Source organism: Pristis pectinata, chromosome 35 (assembly GCF_009764475.1).
Source record: "Pristis pectinata isolate sPriPec2 chromosome 35, sPriPec2.1.pri, whole genome shotgun sequence".
Taxonomy (NCBI): domain Eukaryota; kingdom Metazoa; phylum Chordata; class Chondrichthyes; order Rhinopristiformes; family Pristidae; genus Pristis; species Pristis pectinata.
This window is the reverse complement of record NC_067439.1, coordinates 4420677-4445631: the sequence shown is the minus strand read 5'-3', so window position 1 is coordinate 4445631 and position 24955 is coordinate 4420677. Positions and strand designations below refer to the sequence as shown.

General features: G+C 44.2%; 1 protein-coding gene across 2 annotated transcripts in view; it reads right to left on the bottom strand.

The window, feature by feature from the left end:
* Positions 1-1213: 1213 nt before the first annotated feature.
* sars2 (seryl-tRNA synthetase 2, mitochondrial) overlaps positions 1214-24955 on the bottom strand; it is a 40865-nt gene continuing 17123 nt past the window's right edge. Inside the window, exons 7-16 of one of the 2 annotated variants that reach the window (XM_052044406.1) lie at positions 19303-19408; positions 17850-17897; positions 16108-16216; positions 13069-13114; positions 11630-11717; positions 10659-10771; positions 8395-8488; positions 6793-6885; positions 4326-4391; positions 1214-3271 (exon numbers count right to left, since the gene is read on the bottom strand). In XM_052044406.1, coding sequence (XP_051900366.1) covers positions 3140-3271; positions 4326-4391; positions 6793-6885; positions 8395-8488; positions 10659-10771; positions 11630-11717; positions 13069-13114; positions 16108-16216; positions 17850-17897; positions 19303-19408 — 895 coding nt within the window. In that variant the 3' untranslated portion in view covers positions 1214-3139. Of the gene's footprint in view, positions 3272-4325; positions 4392-6792; positions 6886-8394; positions 8489-10658; positions 10776-11629; positions 11718-13068; positions 13115-16107; positions 16217-17849; positions 17898-19302; positions 19409-24955 lie in introns of both variants that reach the window. The other variant, XM_052044405.1, reaches the window with a different exon arrangement.

Genomic DNA, 24955 nt, shown 5'->3' with positions numbered 1-24955 from the left:
TGTGCATATGACAATAAACTTGAAGATCCCAGGAAGCTGTGGAAAGTGGTACAGGGAGGAGAAACAGAACTTGACCCCAAGGGCTACACAGGAGGATTCCTTGGGCCTTCAGTCTGGGAAGATGTCCAGTCACTTCATATGAGATCATTTCCAAATGTTGAAGGGATCAAGCAGAACTATGACTTTAAACTCTGTGTGGGTAAACTGGTTTATTATTGTCACATGTGACTGAGGTGCAGTGAAAAACTTGCCTTGCATACTGTTCATACAGATCAATTCATTACAACAGTGCATTGAGGTAATACAAGGTAAAACAGTAACAGAATGCAGAATAAAGTGTTTCAGTTACAGAGAAAGTGCAGTGCAGATAGACAATAAGGTGCAAGGTCATAATGAGTTAGATTGTGAGGTCAAGAGTCCATTTTATTGTACTAAGGAACTGTTCAATAGTCTTATAGCAGGAGGATAGAAGCTGTCCTTGAGCCTGGTGGTACATGCTTTCAGGCTTTTGTACCTCCTGCCTGATGGAAGGGTGGAGGAAAGAATGTCTGGGGTGGGTGGGGTCTTTTATTATGTTGGCTGCTTTACTGAGGCAGCGAGAAGTGCATACAGAGTCCACGGGGGAAGGCTGATTTCTGTGATGTGCCATGTCCACAACTCTCTGCAGTTTCTTGCGGTCATGGGCAGAGCAGTTGCCATATAGAGCCATAATGCATCCGGTCAGTGCTTTCTGTGGTGAATCAATGAGAATTGGTGAGGGTCAAAGGGGACCTGCCAAATTTCTTTAACCTTCTGAGGAAGTAGAGGCACCGGTAAGCTTTTTTGGCCGTGGCATCTATGTGATTAGACCTGGACAGGCTATTGGTGATGTTCACTCCTAAGAACTTGAAGCTCTCAACCTCAGCACTGTTGATGTAAACAGGAACACGTGCATCACCCTCCTTACTGAAGTCAATGACCAGCTCTTTTGTTTTGCTGACATTGAGGACATGTGTGTAGAACATAGAAATGCTCTTACCAGGTGTAACCTAACAGCAAGTTCCTCTACTCACCAGGAACGTATACGTGGAATAAACTTGCAGATAGAAAACATGAGAATCATTTGAGAATCAAGAATGGTTGTCTGCACATATGATTTAAGATGGTTTTAACTGGTTTTTCTCATTTGTGAAATGTTGTCATCTGCTGAAACAGGATGAATATTTACTTTGAATGCCATTTGGGTATTAAAAAAAGTTCATTGCCAATTCTGTAATATCTTTCACAACCACAGTTCATCCCAATGGATTTGACGGCTTTGCAGTGAGTGTTGTAATGTAGGAAGTGCAGCAGTCAATTTGCAAATGTAAACAGCAGTGTGCTGATGATAATGATTCAGTGAGGAATAAATGCTGGCCCCAGTACACCAGACTAACTCTCTGAAAATGGGGCCTCAGACAGCCACCTGACAGGGCAGGAAGGAATCATCTGAGGGTACGGTGCTAGCCCAGTACTGTCCTGGGAGTGCCTGCCTGGATCCTGTACTTTAGTCACTGAAGTGGGACTCAGAAGCACAATCTTCCAACAGAGGCAAGAGGAAGCAACTTACAAAAGGTTGCAGGTCAGAATGGCTGAAAGATTAACAATGGGTAGACTCTCTCTCTTTTCCAAGCCAATATGGCAAGCTGCAAAGCAGCAGTGGAACACCAATACAAACATACTTCAACAGTGCAAGAAGTCCCAGGTCATTGCCTGCATAACTACAATACAATTGCCAGACATTCTCAGAGCAGTTTACGAAGTAAGATTGCAAAAAAAAACTTTATTCTCTTGGTGCAAATAATTCTACCATCAGTGATTCACACTCAAATCCTTTTATGTCGTAAACAGTGATCTCTACTGAGATTCATGATCGCCTGCAGTAAAATTAAAATTCCACCATCTGCTCTGAAGTTTTCTGCAACTGCTCCCGAAGGTCCACTCCCTGGACGGTCTCAACTGACGGTTGAGCATGGGGATCTGAAAGCCTGAAGTCAAGGTCAGCTAAGGGCAGTTAGTCACACAAGTACCCTGCTGGGTGAGCACACTGTGCTTGGGTTTGCAGGTAAGGTGACAAAAGATGGCACAGTTTGCCCAGGACTAGGGGAGTTGCAGCTGCACGATATGTTGACCATCACCACCTTGGCTAAAGGGTTTCCAGAGGTTACAGAGTCAGAGAGAGATGGAGACAGGCCCTTCAGCCACCCATTTCTATTCATCCCACCTTAATTCCTTTTGTTTTTATTCTCCCCACACTCCCTTTAAACCCTCCCCTTCTCCCTGATTCTACTACTCACCTACACATTGGGGGCAATCTACAGTGGCAAAGGTTAATGGAGACTGAAACTGGCCAAGAATCTCATAGATACTTCAGGAGGACAACAGCAGAGGAAGACATCACCTCCAAGGTGTGTACCATCTCAATGGAACACTTGCTGCTGCTCCACTCTCACTGAAGAACTCTGTGCCTGATCCCAACACCATCATAAGAAGCCAAGGAAGTGGTCCAGGGAAGGCCAGCCTTGCCAGTGTCAATCCTGCCCATCACAGGGTCAGCCAATCACCAGTACAGTGCATGATTCCAACCAGTTTCTGGTGGTAAAAAGGAGAAGGGCACTACCTTGTTTAATTGGTTACAAAGAGTGGCTGATTATGTCACGCCCTGGTTAGCTTTGGAGTAGGCAATGCTGAGAAATGAGAAATTCTTCTTACCAAAGCAAAACACATTAGCTCCAACTATTGTCGACACACACTGATTTAGGAAGGATACCTGCTCCAGATTGCTCACCCATTGACACCAACTGGAATATTATGTTTAGGATGTTATTCAAGGTACAATTAGTCCCCCCCAACCTTTCTCCGCACCACAACTGCCCCCCCAACTTCTCCACCTTCTCTTCTCCCTGTACCCTCCCAACAAGTGTTCTTGGCTCATCTCTGGGTCAGGTACAGGAAGAGCAAGACTTTCCTTTGAGGATCAGGCAGAGGATGTATGCTTCCAAACCCAGCTGTAGAAAAGAAACTGGAGGTTGTCTGGTAAGACGAGTGCTCTTAATCAAGCCTCCATGACAACAGCTTCAACAAATCACAAATTGAAGGGATCCTCAAATCCATTTGCCCCTCAGTCTGAATGGTTGAGATTCCTCTGGTACTGGTTAGGTCCAATATATTGTAGGGGGCTGTGTTTGGGGTGACTGATCACTTCTTTGCCGAGATATGGTTGCAAGACTGTTGGCACACGAACACTGCCATCCTGAAGAATAGAAATGCATTACCACTTAAAAGAAATAAAAATATCTCCGTTTACCACTCACCACCCCCCAATTCCCTACACCACCAACACCCCCTCCACAAAAACTATCCAGCTTATCCTTTATCAAACTGGTGCTAACCAGAAGGGTTTCTGGTTTCTTAACTGTTTTTTGTGCCAAACTCAGCGAACCATGATGCTGCCAGTGACATCAACAGAAGAACGCAAAAAAGAGAAGCAGAAGGCAAGTGGGCCCCACAAACCTGTTCTGTCATTCAATAAGATCAAGGACAACTCTGCAACTCAAGTTCACTTCCCCATCCGATGCCCTGATCCCTCATGTCCAAAGGTCTATTGGTCTTGATCTCAACTTAAGCACTCAGAGTCGTTTGAGGAGTTTCAAAAGACTCACAACCCTGTCAAACAACAAGTTTGTCATCTCCAGTAATAATGGCTTCCCTCTTATCCTGAGTGTGCACCGATTTCAGGCTCCCCAACCCGAGGAAGTAGCTTCTCAGCATCTACCCTATCAATCCCTCTTGACGAGATCATCCCTCGGGTCCTCTGAACTCCAGTGAACACAGCTAATCTTAGTCTTTCCTACTCGTCTTATCCCTCAAATCAATCTAGTGGATCCATACTACCATTCCTTAGTACACCTTTTGTTCAGTATGGTTAGGGGAATAAGCACTCTACAGTCAAACAGCCTATCAAGACTCACCAAGAGTCAGCACTTGAGGGTGAAAAGGAATAAAGAAAATGATGGGTTTACAGTAAGCTAATTTATGCCTCGCTAGTACTGTTGAGAAGTGTTGCTGGCCATTTTCCAAATGATATTGAACAAATATAAAAGGAAAACAAAATCATGGTGCTATGGAGCAGTGGCAGGGGATCAAGACTAATTGGAGACTCTTAAAGCACAAGCAACGTGGGAAAAATCAGCACTCTCTGCTCTGATTTTATGGCAGGGATTGTCAACAAAATGCAGAACATTCCACAGATTATCCATCTTGCTGAAAATCACTGTGACACTGAGTCTGAAATCTGCAGGGTTTACCTTCATCTGGTTACATTCCAAGATAGCGATCAGAGTGCGCGGAACAGCACATGCAGTCCCATTGATCTGTGTTGGAGCAGAGACAGAGAGAAAAGTTAGCTGAATGGATGATTGCCTGTCAAAAAACATTGAGCTGAAATAAAATAAATTAAGAAACATGTCCCTCTGTTCCTAAAAACCACAATATGAATTCAACAAGAACTCCAATACAATCTGGATAGGAGACAAAATGAGTTTCTAACAGAGATAAAATCATTTTACCTTTAATTGTCAGTCTTACTTTCTGCTGTCTTTCATCACCATAACATAATAAACCTTCCTTCCAATCACAACACTCTATACTTTCTTTTCCTCCCCATGTGCATTCAAGTACACAAAAGATTATGGTAGCATTTTGAAAAATAGAATAACATTTCCATAGAGCTTTTTAAAGCCATCCCAAAGTAGTCAATGAAGTCCGCTTGAAGTGTGGCCACTGTTGTAATGTAGGGAACATACAGGCCAATTCACACACAAGCCCTGACATGTGTCAGTAAGATTAATTGAGGGAGACATACTCGTCAGGATATCATGGGAACTCACCTGCTCCTCTTCAAAATAAGGCCACATCCAAACAGGCACTCAGTCTAACGTCTCATATGGCTCCTCCAAACAATGCAAATTGCCACACTGCACGAGAAAGTCAGCTGAGACTTTTGTGCTCAAGACTCTTAAGTCTGACTTAATCCACAACCTTCTGACGCGAATGCGAGGCTGCCGACCTCCAAGTCACAGGTTGCAAAGGGAAGAGTTATCCCTTGTGCCTGGCTAATATTTTACCCTAAATTAACATCACTAAAAGCACAGATTGTCTAGCAACTATCACAATATGGGAACTTGCTGTGCACAAACAGGCCACCTTATAAAAACTACTCGAAGTGGTGTATAAGTACAAATCATTCTATCTGTGTTGAAGGTACAATTTCTCTCAATGCCTTTACCTGTAATCACTTTTATTTGTTGCTGCTTCCCCTTCTAGGACTTTTAATATAGTATGCCAACACTCCCTCCCCTCATTTTATTGTGAACTTACAGGTTTTAAAAAGATAACCAAGGTGTCAGGTGAATGTAAAAGATTCCATGACATTATTTTGAAAAGAAAGAACTCTGGAACAGATAAAGGCCATTCAACCCCTCAACCCAACAAGATCATGGCAGGTTTAAGTTTGAAACTCATCTACCCCACATTTACCCCATTTCCCTTCATACCAGTGGATAACTAACACCCATCCATCTTAGATTTAAATTTAACAACTGGCCCTCAATATCAATTGTTGGAAAGAGCAATCCAAATTTCTCTCATTGTGTAGAATGGTGTTGGAACTTCACCCTTGAAACCCTGGCTCCAGTCTTTAGACTCCTTTTCCTAGCCCCAATCCTCAACCTGAGCAAGTTGTTTCTGTACCATTATCAAATCCCTTGATGGCCTGTAAACCTCTATCAAATTGACCCAGTCTGCAAATTCCCACGGAATGTAAGGTTGGATTGTGCGCACTCTCCATATAATTGAGTCAAGAGATGCACTCCTTCCATCTTCCCAGGGTTGATCCCTCAGCTCACACCTAAAGTTCTTATCAGATCAGAGATTGGATCAGAGAAATTTGCATCAGAAAGCTGTTCAGCCCATCGTATCTCTGACAGCAAAACAAAACCATCTGGGTTCATCCCACTCCCCGGCTCTCCTCCCACAATCTTGTGGGTCACAGTTCCTCAAGATTGTCAGAGCTCGCCGTGGGCTATTCCCACCTTACAACAGTGACAATGCTTCAAAAGATGTTTCACTTTTTCCAGAGTCCTCCACGGACTCTGTCTACACCTCTCGCTGCCTCAGTAATGCAGCTAACATAATCAAGGACTGCTCTCCACCCCAGACATCCTCTCTTCTGCCCACTGCCCCCCCCCCCCAAAATCAGGCAGAAGATTCAAAAGCCTGAAAGCACGTACCACCAGGCTCAAGGACAGCTTCTATCCCGCTGTTATAATACTATTGAACGGTTCCCTAGTACGATAAGATGGACTCTTGACCTCACAATCTACCACATTGTGGCCTTGCACCTTATTGTCTGCCTGCACCTTCTCTGTAAATGTAACACTGTACTCTACATTCTGTTATTGCTTTCCCTTGTAATACTTCGATGTACTGATGTGATGAAGTGATCTGTATGGATGGCATGCAAAACAAAGTTCCTCACTGTACCGTGGAACATGCGTTGGGTGTAAAGTGCTTCAGGGCACCCAGTTGTGAAAGGTGCTGTAAAAATGCATTTTTCCTCCTCTGGCTTAAGAGCAAGTCAAACTGGTTCAAGGTCCTCTGCGCTGAGCCAATCTTGAAATCATTCCTTTGAGATTGGAACATCGAGGAGCAATTGAGACGACTAAAATGATAACAGGATTTGAGACGATAGGTAGTGTTTCCTTTCTTACTTACAGTGTGAGTGTACTTTAACAGAGTTGCTTCATCATAGTACATGATATTCAGCCTTCTGCTTTGGTAGTCTGTGCAGTTGGAGGCACTGGATAACTAACAAAGGGAAAGTAAAAAATTACTGTCACAATCTTGAAGGTAGGAGGAATAAAAGCAACACGGGAGTGGAAAGAAAGATTTACACTTCAGGAAATGCTATTTTCCAACAGCAGGGCGAAATCTCCCTAGAATGATGGATGACGACCATTGTATGAGATACAGTGCAGAAGGAGTCCTGTGTCCCAGAGGCCATTTACTCTCTGAAATACTGATCTAGTTGGTCCCACTTCCTGAGTTTTGTCCCCTCCATAGCTCTAAATATTTGCCTATCATATGTAGCAAACACTGTACCAACATTGACAGGTACAGGTGGTTGGCCCACACACACAGCATGACCTGAAGAATCAAGGAGCTCTGTAGTGAACTTGTAAATGACAAGCTGTGAGATACAGGAATACCAAATGTGTTGCCATCGCTCTTTCGTGTTGTAATTCCCAGATCTGCTTGCACAAGACCCAAGTTCACACAGTGAGCCATCTTCACACCAATGAATCAGAGCTCATTCAGGTACCCTGGCTGGTTTAGTAATCTGGATAGAGTCAGTCTGAGCACTGTACATAAAAGAACATGAGAAATTAGAGCAGTGGGCCATTCAGCCCCTCATGTCTGCTCTGCCATTCAATAAGATCATGGCTGATCTTTTAATCACAGCACCACTCTCCTACATTAACTCCATACCCCTTAATTCCCATAATATTGAAAAATCAATTGATCTGTTTTGGATATGCTCAGTGACAAAGCTCCATAGTACTTGTGTAGAGAATTCTGGGTGAAGAAATTTCTTCTTCTCAATGTCCTGATTGTGTCTAGTCACCTCAGCCAGGGGAAACATTAGCTCTCCGTCTACCCTGTCACAGCTGGTTTCAACGAGATGGAGTTTTCCATGTTCTGCTTTACGCCACTTCCCGTTTCAATGGCCTAGTACGGCAATTCCAACACACAGGAATGCAAGAGGCGGCAGAGAGTAGTGGACACAGCCTGGTCCATCATGGGCACAGCCCTCCCCACCACTGACAGCATCAACATGAGCTGTCGCCTCAAGAAGGTGGCATCCATCTGTTATCAAGGATCCCTACCGTCCGGGCCATGCCCTCTTCTCGCTGCTACCGTCGGGCAGGAGATACAGAAGCCTGAAGTCCCACACCACCAGGTTCAGGAACAGCTACTTTCCTACAACCATCAAGTTCTTGAACCGACCTGCACAACACTAACCCTACCTCAGCAACGGAGCACTATGGACCACCTCTTGCACTACCATGGACTTGTCTCCAGTTGTGTTTTTTTTGTACTAATGTCTTGTTTTACACTTTTTTTTCCTTCACTGTCTTGTATAATTTATGTACAACTTATGTTCTGTGCGTTGTTTGTACCTACACGTCAGTGCTGCTGCTGCTGCAAGTTTTTCATTGTACCTATAAGCTCACCATGTTTGTGCACGTGACAGTAAATGTAACTTGGGGTTATTTGCCATGTCAACACAGTCCCCTGTTAATTCCATCAACCTACCTCTCCATAATCACCCCTCCCAGGCATCCAGGCTTCGATGTCAAACTTGCGGTAAGCTGGTAGCCCCAGTTCCTGGGTTGGCATATCCAGAAGTCTGCCAAACAAAACAGCCAGACAGCAACAATGCTGACACTCACAGGATTATAGTAGAGAGACAGGACGGGGCACAGGGCAAAAGTCAAGCTTAGAATGGCAGGGAAGTGCATCATCACACAAAGAGCATCCACGATCGGCAATATGATCACTAGTGGGTTTCAGCTGGGAGCTCAGTTTCCTCGCGGTTAGTGTAACACTATTACAGCACTAGCGATCCGGGTTCAATTCCCGCCGCTGTCTGTAAGGAGTATGTATGTTCTCCCCGTGTCTGCGTGGGTTTCCTCCAGGTGCTCCTGTTTCCTCCCACATTCCAAAGACGTATGGGTTAGGAAGTTGTGGGCGTGCTATGTTGGTGCCGGAAGTGTGGCAACACTTGCGGGCTGCCCCCAGAACACTCTATGCAAAAGATGCATTTCACTGTGTGTTTTGATGTACACGTGACTAATAAGATATCTTATCTAAGACCTGCCAGTAAGTAAATGGGTATGTGACAACAGAATCAAAAGGGAATTGATGGGTAGGTGAGAGAAATGTGTGCAGTACAGTGGTGTAGCTAGTACAGCGGTGCAGCTTGTACAGCCACTGTCTCACAGTGCCAGGGGCCCAGGATCAATCCTGACCTCAGGTTCTGTCTGTAAAGAGTTTGCACGTTCTCCGTATGGGTTTCCTCCCACATCTCAAAGGCGTGCAGGTTAATTGGTCGCTGTAAATTACCCCTCGTGTGGAGGTGAGTGGCATGCCCAGCGAGTTGGGGAGAATTAAAAATATGGGATTAATGTTGGATCAGTGTAAATGGGTGGTTGATGGTCAGTGCAGACCTGTGGCTGAAGGACCTGTTTCTGTGCTGTATCTATGACTAGGTTGCATGACAACAGGTAAATAAGGAGGGGGATTGTGACCGATGGAAAAGGTTCATAGAAGAGCATGGAAACAGGCACTACAACCTTTGCACCATTCTGCTGTTTTGCGCTTGTTGATATATTTATTGCTTATTTATTACTACCATGTACACTGTTTACTGTGAGCTTCATGCGAACAAGGAATTTCATTGCACCCTGGTGCATATGACAGTAAACTAATCTAATCTAATTCAGTCGACAAAGTCTGTGCAGATCATCTAGAACCCATTTACACTGATCCCATTCTATTCTCTCCTCAACACCCACTGATAGGGTGTCTCTTGCCCTTCAGTAGGCCCTCGAGGGTTGTCTTATTTATTCCCCCAACCTTCCCTTCAAGAAATTTGCCAGATGAGTTATTGCGTGTTTTGGAATCAAGGCAGGTGAATGAAGTTATGAAACAGATTAACTAGGCTGATATGATGGAACCGTAAACTACACAAATTCTAACCTTGTATAGCGTATTTAAAGTGGCAAAACGCCCCTAGACATATCGTAGGAGCATTGTCGGACAAAATCTGGCTGAGCCTCATTAGGGGGGTATTGGGGCAGGTGACCAAATGCACGCTTAAAAAGGTGCGTTTTGTTGTGTATTTTAAAGAGGACATAGGCAGGGTCAGAGGGGTTCAGGAAGAGAATCCATGAGGTTAGGCAGAAATGCAGACATCGCAAGGATTATAAGGCTGGAGTAGATTACAGATAGAGAGCGACCAGGCCATGAAGAAAACTGAAAATGAGAATTTTGCTTACTAGTAGCCAGGGTATGTCAATGAGCACTGGGGTGGTTGGTGCAGGTTGGGACAGGCAGCTTGATGGACTCAATGGCCTCCTACTATTTTAATTCCTCAGCTGAGGATGTTGGCTCCTTGCTGGGTGAACAGGTCTCCACTACCTTGCCCAATAGTAAGTCATGATAGTCTTCTCAATTGGCTACTCAAGGACAGGGCATTTCAGATGAGGCTTTATTCATTATTTGCCAACCACATTCAGGCAGTCTCTTCAGGAACCAGCCACAACTTGGAATTGGGTGCAAGAACCTCAACAGGGACAGGAACATCCGGACCAGAGCAACATTAAAAAGATCTGGTGGCAACCATAGCAGCAAGACTCTTCCTAGAGTGAGAACAGCAATGGTCTCACCACAGGAGAGGGCTAGATGATAATTAGTAGAGAAATTAAATAAAAAATCTGCACTCTTTACAGTATCGTAGCAATAAGACGACCCTCAACCTCCCCAGTAGAACAGACTTGGCCTGGAGTCATTCGTACTTGTAATGGAGTCCAAGGTCAGAGAAGATTTCCTTCTGTAGCGACACAAACTCGTCCAGTAACTCCTTGCTCTCACTTCCAGTCTCTGCAGCAGTCACTCCGAACATCTCCACCTTCAATGGAACACAAACAAACTGCCAAAAACCAATCTAGGTGCAAGGCCTTTGGGGAACAATAAGCTTTAGAAGAGAGGCATCATGTTACAACTTTACAAAACTCTGGTTGGGCCAGCCACACCTGAATACTGTGTGCAGTTCTGGTCACCACACTATAGGAAGGATAAGATTGTGCTGTAGAGGGTGCAGAGGAGATTCACCAGGATGTTGCCTGGATTGGAGCGTTTCAATTATAAAGAGAGATTAGATAGGTTGTTTTTCTGCGAAGCAGAGGAAGCTGAAGGGTGACCTGATAGAGGTGTCCAAAATTATGAGGGGGATAGATTGGGTAGATAGTAAGAATCTTTTTCCCTTGGTGGTGTGGAGATGTCTAAAACAAGAGGGCATAAGTATAACTGAGAGGTAGGTGGTTTGCAGGGGATTTGCAAAGGAATTATTTCTATACAGAGTGGTTGGAATCTGAACTGCAGTGCCTGAGGTGGTGGAAGCAGACATTTAAGAAACATCGAGACAAGCGCTTGAATCACCAAGGCAGAGAAGGCAGTGGATCAAATGCAGGTAAATGAGACAAGTACAATAGTCAGCATGGATATGATGGGCTTAAGGGCCTGTTTTTGCACTGTACAACTATAACTCAATGCCTTTGTCACTGCAATAGTCACTTTGCACTAACTATAATATGGGTGTATCTTAACCACTCAGCCTGGGAGAGACTCCAGAAGATGGCTCACCTTGGTTTTTTGTGTCACAAGCTGGGCCAGCTGCTGAGCCCCTTCCATTCCCCACTCCCCTCTTTCCCCCAATTGTTGCCCATACCTCAAGAACAAATCAAATCAAGCAGCAAGTGAGTGGTACCTTGGTAAAGTGGTGAACCCTGTAGAGACCCCAAGGATCCCTTGCTGTGTCCGTCTCTGCGCGGTAACACGTACTACTGCACACCATCCTGGAACAGAGGAAACATGATTCACCCGGAATCGATCAACAACCCCCCTCCTTCTACACAGTGCCTTCAGCACAATAAACTGGCCTGTGGTGCTTCATGGGAACAACAACCAGATTTGACGCTGAACCATGAGAGGAGATACGAGGAGAGGTAATCCACACCTTGGTCAAAGAGATTGTTTGGAAGAGAGAAAGCGCAACGCCTAGTCAATAAGTTCTAGAGTTAGGGACTCAAACAGCCAAAGGCATAAACACCAACAGCGAGGAGAAAAAAAAACCAGATTTAGAGGCTGAGGAACAGGCAACAATGTGCATAAAATGCAGCCACACACTGAGATGATAGGAAACAGATTATGTTTTGTTGATCAAGTCTAATAACGGTCCAGGGCATAGGGAGAACTCCCCTCCTCCCTCTCCAGTGTTATTAGTTTATTATTGTCACATGTGCTGAGATGCAGTGCAAAGCTTTTGTTTGTGTTCCATCCAGACAAATCATGCATACACAATTACATCAAGGTAGTGAATAGAAAACAGAATATAGTGTTGCAGTTACGGAGAAAGTGCAGTGCAGGTAGACAAATAAAGTGCAAAGGCCATGACGAGGTAGATTGGGAGATCAAGAGTTCATGTTTTAGTATATGAGAGTCCATTTAAGAATCTAATAAGAGGAGAATACAAGCTGTCCTTGACTCTGGTGGTTCGTGCTCTCAGCCTTTTGTGTTTTCTGCCCGATGGGAGAGGGCAGGAGAGAGAATGACCAAGGTGGGAGGGGTCCTTGATTATGTTGGCTGCTTTCTTGAAGCAGTGGGAAGTGTAGATGTAGTCAATGGAGGGGAGGTTAGTTTGCGTAATGGACTGGACTACGTTCACAACTCTCTTCAATTTCTTGCAGTCTTTGGCAGAGTAGTTGCCATATTAAACAATGGGATCTTTAATATCTACCTGATGGTCTCACTTTAACACCTCTTCCAAAAGACACACCCCTAACACTGCAGCACTCTCCCAGCAGTGCACTGGGAGTGTCATCTTGAATTCTTTTGCTTGGAGTAATATCGAACCCATAACCTACTGGGTCTGATGTGAAGAGGGTCTACAGAAAGAAGGATGTGCTAAGGTACATTCAGAATGCGAGCTGTTTTGTGTGCATTACACTTGGTCTCTTGACAAGCTGGATGCATACCTCTGGAGCTATACCTAGCATAATAAGGGCAAGGGGAGAAAGTGGAAAACTAAAGGCTGCAAACTGGCAAAGCCACTCAACATATATGGCAGATTTAGGAATTAATCGAAGGCAGATGACTGACAAAACTTTCCACCAACATCCAGCCCTCCTCAATAATTCATCAACTTACCTCATGGGCAGATCCTGAATGTTAACAGCATGATCCATGAAGTACCCTGGAAAACAACAGTATCTTTCAATGGGAGAACAGCTTATAGAACAAAGGCACTGAGTATTCACAGCACGGTAATTGACTGTTTGGCTCCACATGAGCCTTTTTCCATTGTCTTCATCTCACTACCTTCAGAATCACCTACTACTTTCCTCTCCTGGCTTATCCAGCTTCCCCTTAAATGCATCTGCTATTCACCTCATCTACTGCCTTTGGGAGCTAGAACCACACTCACCTCCTCCAGGGTCAAAGAAACTTTCTCTGTCTGCATTTATTGGTGACCATCTTGTATTTATGATCTTTAGCTGGTCTCACGTTACATCAGGCTGGTACAATCCAGTTGTCTTGTATGGCATGTCCACCATCATGGTGACAGTGTTGTGCGGTGGACCACAGTATCCCAAGCATTTCTACACAAGCTTAATGCAAGAGATTTGCTTGGTTACAAATGCTCAAGGTGCAGTGGCCCTCTGTACAATACTGTCATCACAATGGTGGACGTGCTAAACAGGGCAACACGGTTGTCCCAGTTTGAGCCCTCGATTCAGGCTCGACTGACTTCCCTGTCCTATTCCCGATCCCACACACTTCTCTCTCAGATCCTTGGCAGGTCACAGCCACCAACTTGAGAATTTTCTTCACAATTTTCCCCCCTACCTAGTTTACCTCCCACCCCCCCCCCCGATATCTCCCTGTGCCTTCTCTAACATCACCCAACTCTAGGTGCCTTCTTGGACTCCATTTCTGCCACCAGTTTATGATGTTTCACTTTATTAAAAGGAAGGTTCAGACTCACAATGTGGAAACTGGTTAACAGAGGGAGGTTCCTTTCCAAACCCTCCCTCCCTCAAAATATCTCTTTCATCAGGCGAATGATCACCCGTTTGAAAACTTCTATGCAGCTCCATCTCAAATGTTGTTTGACATTTTGACAAATGTCCCATGACATTTCATTACACAAAGACACTATATACTTGCAAACTGCAATTGTTGAAAGGGGGGTTTTGACCAATGTTACAGTGGTTTGAGGAGCGTTTCCTGGACTAAATTTTTATTTCTCAACTCTTGGATTTTCTTAAATATTATAGAACTGCAACATTGTTCCCATCAGTATGGTTAGGTTGTGAGTTAGCGGGCAGTGGGAATATTATCCCTCTAGTGTTCATTGATCTCGTTACTGGAGATTCAGTCTCACTGGACCTGCCACTTTGATTGGGCCCATGCCTTCATTATCCTGGTCCCGCTCCACTCGCCTTTATTGCGACCTGTGCCTTATTCTTGATTCCATATCTTAATTGGGTGGGATAGCGGTCCCAGGTATTGTAGCCGTGTATGTGAGGTGGGACCGGGGGGGTTAAATTGGGTTTGTGGAGGGTTTTTGGCAAGGGTTTGTTGAGCAGTTGGCTAGGGTTGTGGGATGTTAGGGTTAGGTAAAGGGCTGGGGGTGGTGGTGAATTTTGGAAATCTGGGTTAAGTTATCACACCAGCAACTAGTGTTCTGGGCCATTGACCTAAATACACAAGGCCAAATCCCACCACAACAGTTGTTGAATACTAATTCAAGTAATTAACTAAACTCTTAGTAACAGTAGCCATGAAAGCTTTGGATAAATCGGATTCATTAAAGTCCAACAGGAATGGAAATTTGCCATCCTCAATTAGTCAACAATGTGCGACTGTAGGCGTAGACTCCTAACAACTATCTCAGTTCAGGGGCAATTAGGGATGGATAATAAACGCCAGTATTACCACTAATGCCCATATCCCACAAACATAAGTAAAAACTGCAGAGCTTCCAGTTTCAGGAACATAGGAAAAGCAAGAGATTATTCAGTCATTTAAGTCAGATACTTGTTTAATTAGATTACAGGTGACCAAGCAGCTCAACTCCAATTATCCATCTTATTCCATATCAAAACAAAACTGTACCACCCCAGCCTTGAATTTTACATCCCTGAATGGCCTGTTCTAACTTTGTTAATCATATTTCCTATAACACAGGAGGCCATTCGGACCTTCGAATCTATGCCAGCTCTCACAGCAAACCCATTATCCCACTTACTTTCCCGGAACCTCTCTCTCCTACATGAACATTAACACATCCCTGCCACCCAAATACACTAGGGGCAATTTACAGTCACAAATTAGCATATTAACCTGCACACCTTTGGGATGTGGGAGGAAAATGGAGCACCCGGAGGAAACTCACAGAGAGAATTCCACTCATCACTTGTCATTTCCACCTATCACCTCCCAGCTTCTGACATCATTCCTGCTCTCATCTGCCTATCAGATCAGATCTCTTTATTAGTCACATGCTCATCGAAACACAGTGAAATGCATCTTTTTGCATAGAGTGTTCTGGGGGCAGCCCGCAAGTGTCGCCACGCTTCCGGCACCAACATAGCACGCCCACAACTTCCTAACCCGTACGTCTTTGGAATGTGGAGGAAACCCACGCAGACACGGGAGAACGTACAAACAAATTCCTTACGGACAGTGGCCGGATTTGAACCTGGGTCGCTGGCACTGTAATAGTGTTACGCTAACCGCTACGCTACCGTGCCTGTCCCCTCCCCCCCTCACCTGGATCCACCTATGATCTGCCAGCTCTTGCTCAACACCTTCCCTTCACCTCTTTATACTGGCTATCTCCCCCTTTCTTTCCAGCCAGATGAAGGGTCTCAACCCGAAATGTCGACGGTCCATTTCCCTCCATAGATGCTGCCTGACCCACTGAGTTCCTCCAGCACCTTTTGTGTTGCTCACAGGGAGAATGTCCAAATTCTACATCAGACATCAGAATCAAATCTGGGGTCACTGGAGCTATGAAGCAGTTGCACCACCTCCTACACCACTTCCACCCTGTAGTGTCAGGCACCCACTATATTCCTTTTTCTCTCCTCTTTCTCCACTTTAATCCACTCAAGGTTGAAGTAGGTTGATACTCAAGGGAACACAATAGGCACCTCCTAGCTCATTCTGTCATGCCTTTACCTGCGATGCCAACCTCTGCTGTCCCTGCTAGACAGACATCTTCAAAGCGAGTAGGGTCGAGCTGGTAAACCTGAGAGGATTTGGCATTGGGCCTCATACCGCAACCCTCCTGCAAAAAAATAGGAAATTCAAATATTACAGGCATCGGAATAGGAATTCATCCTCAGTCACACGTGTCTAGTGCACATGTACACCATACAGTACTTCTAAAATTCAGTTCCAGTATAACTGATGGAAAGCACAGCATGCAGCTGCTAATATATTGTGTGTTTAGCACATGCAGGAGAGCTCAACGTTTTTGTCTTCTATGTTAAACGAGGTCAAAGGTTTGCCGATGGTTCAAGGTCAGCCAATGAGTTGGCGGTCAATTACTGTACTTGGAATCTGTTTAAGGAGCAGAGGAGATGACAAAAACTAAGGCAACTTCTCTCAATAAGGGCACGGTAGCACAACAGCTAGTACAGCTGCTTCACAGTTCCAGCAGCCCAAGCACAATGCTGAATTTTGGGTGCTGTCCACGTGGAGTTTGCACATTCTCCGTGAACGCATGGGTTTCCCCCAGGTGCTCCAGTTTCCTCCTATAGGTGTGCTGGTTGGTAGGTTAACTGGCTACTGCAAATTACCCTTAGGGTAGGTGGGTGGTCAGAGAAACAGAGTGGAGCTGATGGACATGAGAGAGCGAATATGCCATGGGGAAATAGTGGAAGAATGGATGAGATTGTTCTAGACTCAATGGGCTGAAAAACCTCCGTCTATGTCATTATAACATGCGAAAAATATACTGAGAAACTTCTCTAGACAAGTGCAGAGAGCGGATGGAAGCTGTATACTAACTGTGTGCTTACAATCAATCTCAGTTACCTCCAGTTGTGTGGCTACCAAGCTCGAATAACGCGGAATTACCCAACGATCTCCCCTCTGCCTGGGGAAAACCAGTATCACCATATTCAGTTTTAAAATAATTGATGAATAAGCTGGAGGAGAATTGAAGAGAAATTTCCTAACAGAGGTGATACCATCCGGAATGCATGAGCTGATTTTTTTTTCCCTATCTGATTGCAAAGAAGCTTTAAAAAAAACTAATTGTATGGACTTAAAAAGGACAAATTTGTTGAGCTGGGTTGCGTGGCTAATTTTGCCCAGCTTGATCAAAAGCTGACACAGGCAAAATGGGCTGAATGACCTCCTTTCTCTCCTATTAGGCTAGTAATGTGGAAATACTCAGCATTCACACGGCATCCAGCAGTCAGCCCTGACAGGCTATTGCATCTGGGTCAAGAAGCCCTACTCCAGAGTTTTGACTGTCAAAATTTAGGCCATCCCTCCAGTGCAATACTAAGGTGTCATCTTTTGGATAAAATGTTAAACCAAGACTTTCTCTGCCCCCTAAGAAGGTAAAAGGACAAATGAAAGTATAGGGACATTCTGCTCTACTCGAATAGAGCTTCTACTCACCTTTTACTTCTACTCAAACCGTTGGACGTTGACGTAATACTTGCCCTTAAACCAACATCATTAAAAAAACAGAAAGAATGTAACTCACCACAAATAGATGAAGCTTTTAAGGGGGAAATTGCAGACACATTTCAGGAGAGAGACACGAAGGGAAAAAGGAATATGCTGATAGGGTGAAATGAACTGGGCAGAAGGAGTGTCATACAGAGCATAAACACCAGGACTGAGGATTTGGGCCTGTTTCAGTGCTGTTAATCTTGTGAAATGCCAAGAATTTCTATACTTACAAACACAGCCCCTTTCAACATATCCGGAACAGTTATTGCCACAAATCCCTGAAAAGAGAAAAAAAAGTCATGGAAAAGTATTAAATCTGGCAGCACAACTATCATAGAATCATACAGCAATGGAAACGAGCCATACGACCCAACTTGTCCACACTGACCAGAGGGCACCCTTTTGTATTAGCACCATCGCCCAGCGCTTCGTCCATAGCCCTCTACGCCCAAGCAATTCAAGTGTTCATCGATACAATTCTGAAATGCTGTCACTGACCCAGCTTCAACCACTCTCTCAGGAAGTGCCTTCAAGGTACTTACCACTCAGATCACCTCTGAATCCCTTCCCCCTTACCCTACACTTATGTCATCTAGTTTAATCCACCACTGATATGGGGAATGATGAGGAGCTCATGCTACTAATGACAGCAAAGTATTTCATGCATTGAGACTTAACTTTATAATCAGACATTTTGCCTTGAGTTTTCTTCAAACTCAAACCGTTGGGAACAATAATCATGTTATGTTACACAAATATTTTAAACGATCAGGATGAAAGGTCAGTGCAGAAATAGGAACTCCAGTTCTCTTTCTAATCTCCTCCATCCGGTTGCCATTGCCGATGATTTATCAGATTCAGGTGGGAGTGGTTGAGGCCACAGTTCAAAACACACGCACACTAAGTAGACATCCAGGGCGATGCCACTATCTGGTTGGAGAGAATGTTCCTTTGGATGCCAACAATCCCATGGCACAGCAGGAACCTCCTGGTGCCCCAGCTAACATTCATTCCTTAACCACCATCACAGAAAAGGAAGGACTGTGGCCATTTACTGCTACGTGCACAACATGGCTACCACAGTTCCCCAAATACAGAGCGTGCTTGGACAGAACTCACAACATTCAAACTGCTTTGGGTAGAATTACCTGAGGCAAGAAACATAACAGAAGACTTGCAATTTTATGGGAAAAAAAGACTGCAGAAATCTGAAATAAACTCTGGGTGGGAGGAGAGGGACTGAGAGCAGAAATGTGGGAAATAGGACAGACGTAGTTGAGAGCCCTATCAACTGTAGTATAGCGGACCATGGTTGAGGAAATAGGAAGGCATCTCAGAAACAATGTGGATGGTGTTGATTTCAGAGCAGATGGGAGCAGGAGAATCTGGGAGAAAGGACTGATCCATACAGGAAGCTGGATAGAAGGAGGTATAGTCAAGATAGCTGTGGACTTACAAAGGATATTGGTCACAAACTTATCCCGAGGATGGAGACGGAGAAGTTGAGAAAGGGAAGAGTCATGGAGATGGACCATCTGAAAGTATGAACGGTGTGGAAATTGCAGCAGAAGTAATGATATTTGAGTTCTGCACGAGTACAAGAAGCAGCAACAATGCAGTCATCAAATGGTATGGAGAAGACGAGGGAGGAAAACAAGTTGGATTTCGTTCAAAACAGCTCACCTTTTTGAGGAGCTTACTCATTGTAAATTGGACCAAAGCGAGCTGCAGTTCACTGCCTGCTCCTCGGAGGTAGTAGGTTCGATGGCCAGACACATGTGAGAGCCGTCTGGATCAGGAGCAAATGAAAAGAGTTTAAGGTTTAAAATCCAAACTGGCTGCCATTATCCAAGATGTCAGGCGATGATCCAGCTATATATTTTTTGAAAGATGGTTACAGGAGCTGACTGGATAGATTGGTAGGGGGAAGCAGTAATAACCTTAAAATTACAGCTGGGTTGCTCAAGGAAGAAGCCATGATTCCAGTATCAGCTTTTTGGGAAGAGAGCTCAATGGAAATTTTTAGACTGAGATTAATTTTTACAAAAGCAAAACACTAGAAACCTGAAATAAAAATAGAAAATACTGGAAATACTCAACATGTCAGGTAGCATCTGTGAAGTGTTAATGTTTCAGGTTAATGAACTTTCATGACAACCGTTGAGGCTTTCTCTGGATGAGAGTATAAGAGGATATGGACCGTAGGTGGTGAATGGAGTCCAACATTAATATAATTGAATGGAGAATTGGCTTGAAGGAGAGAATAATTTTCTTTTACAACTTCATTGAAACAAGAGTCAGAAATATTTCATTTGCCAATAATATCCAATGTTCCAATATTTGGTCTCCATGCTGTAGTGTACTAAGTCCCAGAGACCCTGGAGTTGACACAGATAGGCAGACTCTAATGAAAGCAGCCAAAGATTCTCCTGATACTTATCAGCCCTGTTCTGTTCACACCCAGTTGCAGAATGACCAGGTACTAATGTGATGACCTTCCCAGTCAAACAGCCAATCAAGAATCAGAGCCCAGCCTTCCCTGTGAAGAACTGCATCTTGTGGTGGACTTTCACTGGACCAGGGAACAAGTCAAGAGTCAGTGCCTCCTGGAAAATACAAATAAACTGACACACAAGTGGGTGAGAGTGCCACCTTTTGCCTGCCTCCAGTTAAAACATCTCCACCAATTTTTGCCTGTTTGTTATTCCATTAGGAAACTGGCCAGAGGCTCTTGCTGTTGTTCTGTGGAAAACAGCTGTTTGTAACAAAAATCACTTGGCCTGTGGTGAAAAAAAAATCAACCCAACCTCTTAATAATCTGCTGCAACAGCAGTTTAAATTGTCTGTCACTGTCAGCTGCAGGACAGATAGAGAGATGTAGGAATGAAGGACAGAGCTGTCCGTGAGACTTGAAGGAAAGATAGCCACAGGGGCTACTTTCATTTGCTCCACTGCTGTTTTGCAACTGATGGGAAGACAGAATCTTAAACAATACAATGCTTGCAAGAGGCAGAATCATTACCAGCACTTAGTAACAGAGACTGCTGGCTGGTTCTATACATATTAAAACAGCTAACACTGCCATCACACAAGATTGGAAAGTGACGTTCAGTGACGTGGGACTTGGGCGTCACTGGCAGCATCCCTAAATACCCCTGAGAAGTCAGCAGTGACAACTAAGAAGCTTTTGAGGGAATTTCAGACGGCAGAGTCACCTACATTGCTGTAAGTCTGAAGTAACACATAGAGAAGGCCAGGCACGGCAGATTTGTTTCTATCGAAAGACATTAGTGAACCAGACACAAGAGAGACAACAGACACAAAATGCTGGAGGAACTCAGCAGGTCAGGCAACATCAATGGAGGGAAATAAACAGCTGACATTTCGGATCAAGACCCTTCATCAGGACTGGAAAGTAAGAGGGCAGAAGCCAGGATGAAAAGGCAAAGGGAGGGGGAGGAGCATGAGCTGGGAGGTGATAGGTGAGTCCAGGTGAGGGGGGAAGGTAGGTGGGTGGGGGATGGAGGATGAAAGGGAATGTGAGAAGCTGAGAGGTGATAGGTGGAAGAGGCAAAGGGCTGAAGAAGAAGGAATCTGATAGGAGAGGACAGTAGATCATGGAATAAAGGGAAGGAGGTGGGGAGTGAGAGGTAGGTAGTGGCCAGGTCATGAGGGTGGAGGAGGGAAAAGAGAAGGTGTGAGGGTGCCACAGGAATGAGGGAAAACAAAAGGGGGGGGGGAGTGGTTACCGGAAGTTAGAGAAATCGATGTTGAGGCCATCAGGTTGGAGACTACCAAGACGGAATACGAGGTGTTGCTCCTCCAACCTGCGCCTGGCTTTCTCTGATAGACATGTCAGTATGGGAATGTGAAGTGGAATTAAAGTGGCTGGCCACTGGGAGATCCTGGCTGTTGCGGCGGATGGAGCGAAGATGCTAGTGATCTAGTTAGTTTTTAATGACAATGTGATAGTTTCATGGCCACTGCTCTCAATACTGGCATTATAATTCCAGATTTAGCCAATTAACTGTACTTAAATTCCCCAGTTGTCATTGTGAGATTTGAACTCACTTCCCAAGATTCTTGGCCCAAGCCTCTCGATTACTGTTTCGATAACATAACAACTCTGCTAGTGCATGTGGAAAACACAAATGGGACCAATGGAAGATTAAATTAATAGCTACCTGATAGAAGGAAATCAGACATAAACTGGATTCTCTAAACCCCTCCACGCACATTTGATACATAGGCACTTACCATGAGGAATTGGTAGGTGACAGTCAATAGAAGAAATAAGCCAGAATTATTTCCCCAACCCCCTTCCCACTCCTGGGGAGTTGCTCCTAGTATCTGGCAACATTTGCCCCTCAAATCAATGTTACCAAAGTAGATAACAACAAGAGGGTCTTTGCTGTTTTTGTGGGAGCTTGCTGTGTGCAGATTGCCTGCTACATTTATAACAGTGTTCAAATATCATGAGGTAATCATAGAATAAAAGGGAAAGTCTTGTATTAATTTATTGCCTTTTAGGGTGCCCCTTATAGGAGGGAAAGGAGGACTGCTCAAGGGAAGAGGGAACCTTACGAAAAATGATGCAGGTCATTCAGTGCCGAGTGGGTTCCAGTGAACCAACAATTTTACAAATGTTCTCCTTTTCAAATGCCTCCATGGTCTTGCCCTACCTCTGTAATCCCTCTGGTCCTTAATCATGTGACATTTCTGCACTCCTCCAATTCTGGGTCCCTAATCATCCCCAAACTTAATCATTCCATCACCGGTGGTTGTGCCATCAGTGCCTGGATCCCAAGCTATGGAATTCCCTCCCTAAAGCTCTCCCATCTCTTTTGCCTCCTTTAAACCCATTTAAAATCTACCTTTGATTAAACTTTTGGTCACATACTAATAGCTCTATTTTGGTCAGGCTTACATTTTGTCTGATAATGCTCCTGCAGGACATTTTATACACAGTATTTTCCCCAGGGTACGGGAGTCCAAAACTAGAGGGCGTAGGTTTAAAGTGAGAGAGGAAGTATTTTTAAAAGGGTCCCGAGGGGCAACCTGTTCACCGAGGCCGGTGTGCATATGAAGTAAGTTGCTAGAGGAAGTGGTAGAGGTGAGTACGATTATGACATTTAAAAGACATTTGGAAAGGTACATGAATAGGAAAGGGTCAGAGGGATATGGACCAAACGCAGGCAAGTGGGACTAGCTCAGTTAGGCAACTTGATTGGCATGGATGAGTTGTGTTGCAGTGCCTGCTTTCGTGCTGGATGACTCTATGAATCATACAGTTGCTACTGTTACGGACTCAGTGAAAGTCCCTTTAAGATAGAGAGTGTGTGTGTATGTGTGTGTGGGGCGTGCTTACGTCAATAGAAGATAAAGGACGTAATGACGTTGTAGAAGAAGAAGAAGAAAGAGAGAGAGAGAAGGGAGAGAGACACCAGCCTGCTTGTTTTTCTCTATCGATGGATGAGAAACAATAACTGTGTTTACCACTGAAATCCATGTATGGAAGTTGGAAGTAATCCGGTGGAGTTCACTTTGTTGCTGACCTGTAGAAGGAAACAGGTATTTGTGTGTGGACGACCACGGTTCGGATGCTTTTCGGGGTGAGCAAGTCACTACCGAGTAAACACTGAAGTGTCGTTTGGGTTCCATTGTGGAACATTTGGATTTCGTATGTACTCTCTCTATGTTTTTCTACATCTACATCTTATCTTCAGACAACGGTGTTTGTTGAAGAAGCCCTTGCTCATGTTTCACCTTATGGCTTGCAGAACTGAACTTTAAGAACCATTCAGGAACTGGGAGTTTTGGACTTTGTCACACACACACACACACGACGAGTTTAGTTTTGGGGTTAACGTTCGAGGTTTAACATTTTTGAATTCTAACATACTAACATTTTAACTTTTATTTTACGTATTATCATAAGTAGTGATTAATAAAATAGTTTTTAACACTAAATCATGCTCAGTGTGTTTCTTTTGTTGCTGGTTTGTGACAAAATTGGGGGCTCGTCCGGGATAGTTCCCAAGGTTAACGAGTGTCATCTGGGATCGTTCCCCAGAGTGACGAAATTTGTTCGAGATTCAATCCAAAGATTTTTGAGGGAGGTCTGATAAATTCTTTTTAATTGGCTTGTGTGTGTGGAAACCAGCAGCAATGGATATTAAGGCATTTTTGGAGTCACCAACCCAAAAGGGATTGGAGGTGGCGAAAAAGGATGATCTGATAAAGATTGCTACAAGGCTAAACCTTACAGAAGTAAAGCAGTCTATGAGAAAGGCAGATATTCAGAGACTGATAGCTGGCCATTATGTGGAAAAGAAAGTGTTTGAGAAGGAAGTGTTAAAACAGTTTCCTGGCAGTGAAATAGCAATTTCTGAGGCACAGGTGCAGCTGGCAAAGATAGAGGCTGAACGAGAGCAAAATAAATTAGAAGCTGAACGAGAACAAAAGAGATTAGAGGCTGAACGAGAGCAAACCCAGTTAAAGATAGAGGCTGAACGAGAACAAACCCAGTTAAAGATAGAGGCTGAACGAGAACAAAAGAAATTAGAGGCCGAACAAGAGGAAAAGAAATTAGAGGCTGAACAAAAGCTAACTCAGATGAAGATAGAGGCTGATCTAGCAATGAAGCAGATGGAATTGAAGAGGATGGAGCTGGATAGTGAGGAGAAGGAAAAACAGAGGCAGCATGAGTTACAAATGAAGCGTAGGAGTTCGGAATCTGATTCTGATGATGGTTTTTCAGCCAGCAGGGAGGTTCGATTAGTCCCTCCGTTTGAAGAAGATCAGGTTGATCAGTATTTCCAACATTTTGAAAAGGTTGCTGTGAGTTCAAACTGGCCAAGGAAAGGATGGGCTCTTATGGTACAGAGTGTGATTAAAGGTAAAGCTCAAAAAGCTTATTCTGCTTTGTCTGTTGAGGATGCAGCTGATTATACCAAGGTAAAACAAGCTATATTGAAGGCCTATGAATTGGTCCCTGAGGCTTATAGACAAAAATTCAGAGACTTGAGGAAATCTGCAGATCAGACTTATATGGAATTTGCCAATGGAAAGAGAATATGTTTTGAACGATGGTGCCTGGCTAAAAATGTAGATGGGGATTACGATAAATCGACAGAATTGATACTAGTGGAAGACTTTAAAAGATGTGTTCCAGCTGAATTAACAACATATTTAAATGAAAAGGCAGTGGAAACGTTACAAGAAACTGCTAGGTTGGCAGATGATTATGCTTTAACCCATAAATCCAAATGGGGACAACCTAAAACCTTTCAAAAGAGTTACAAAGACAATCCAGGTAAACCAGAGATTAAATTGG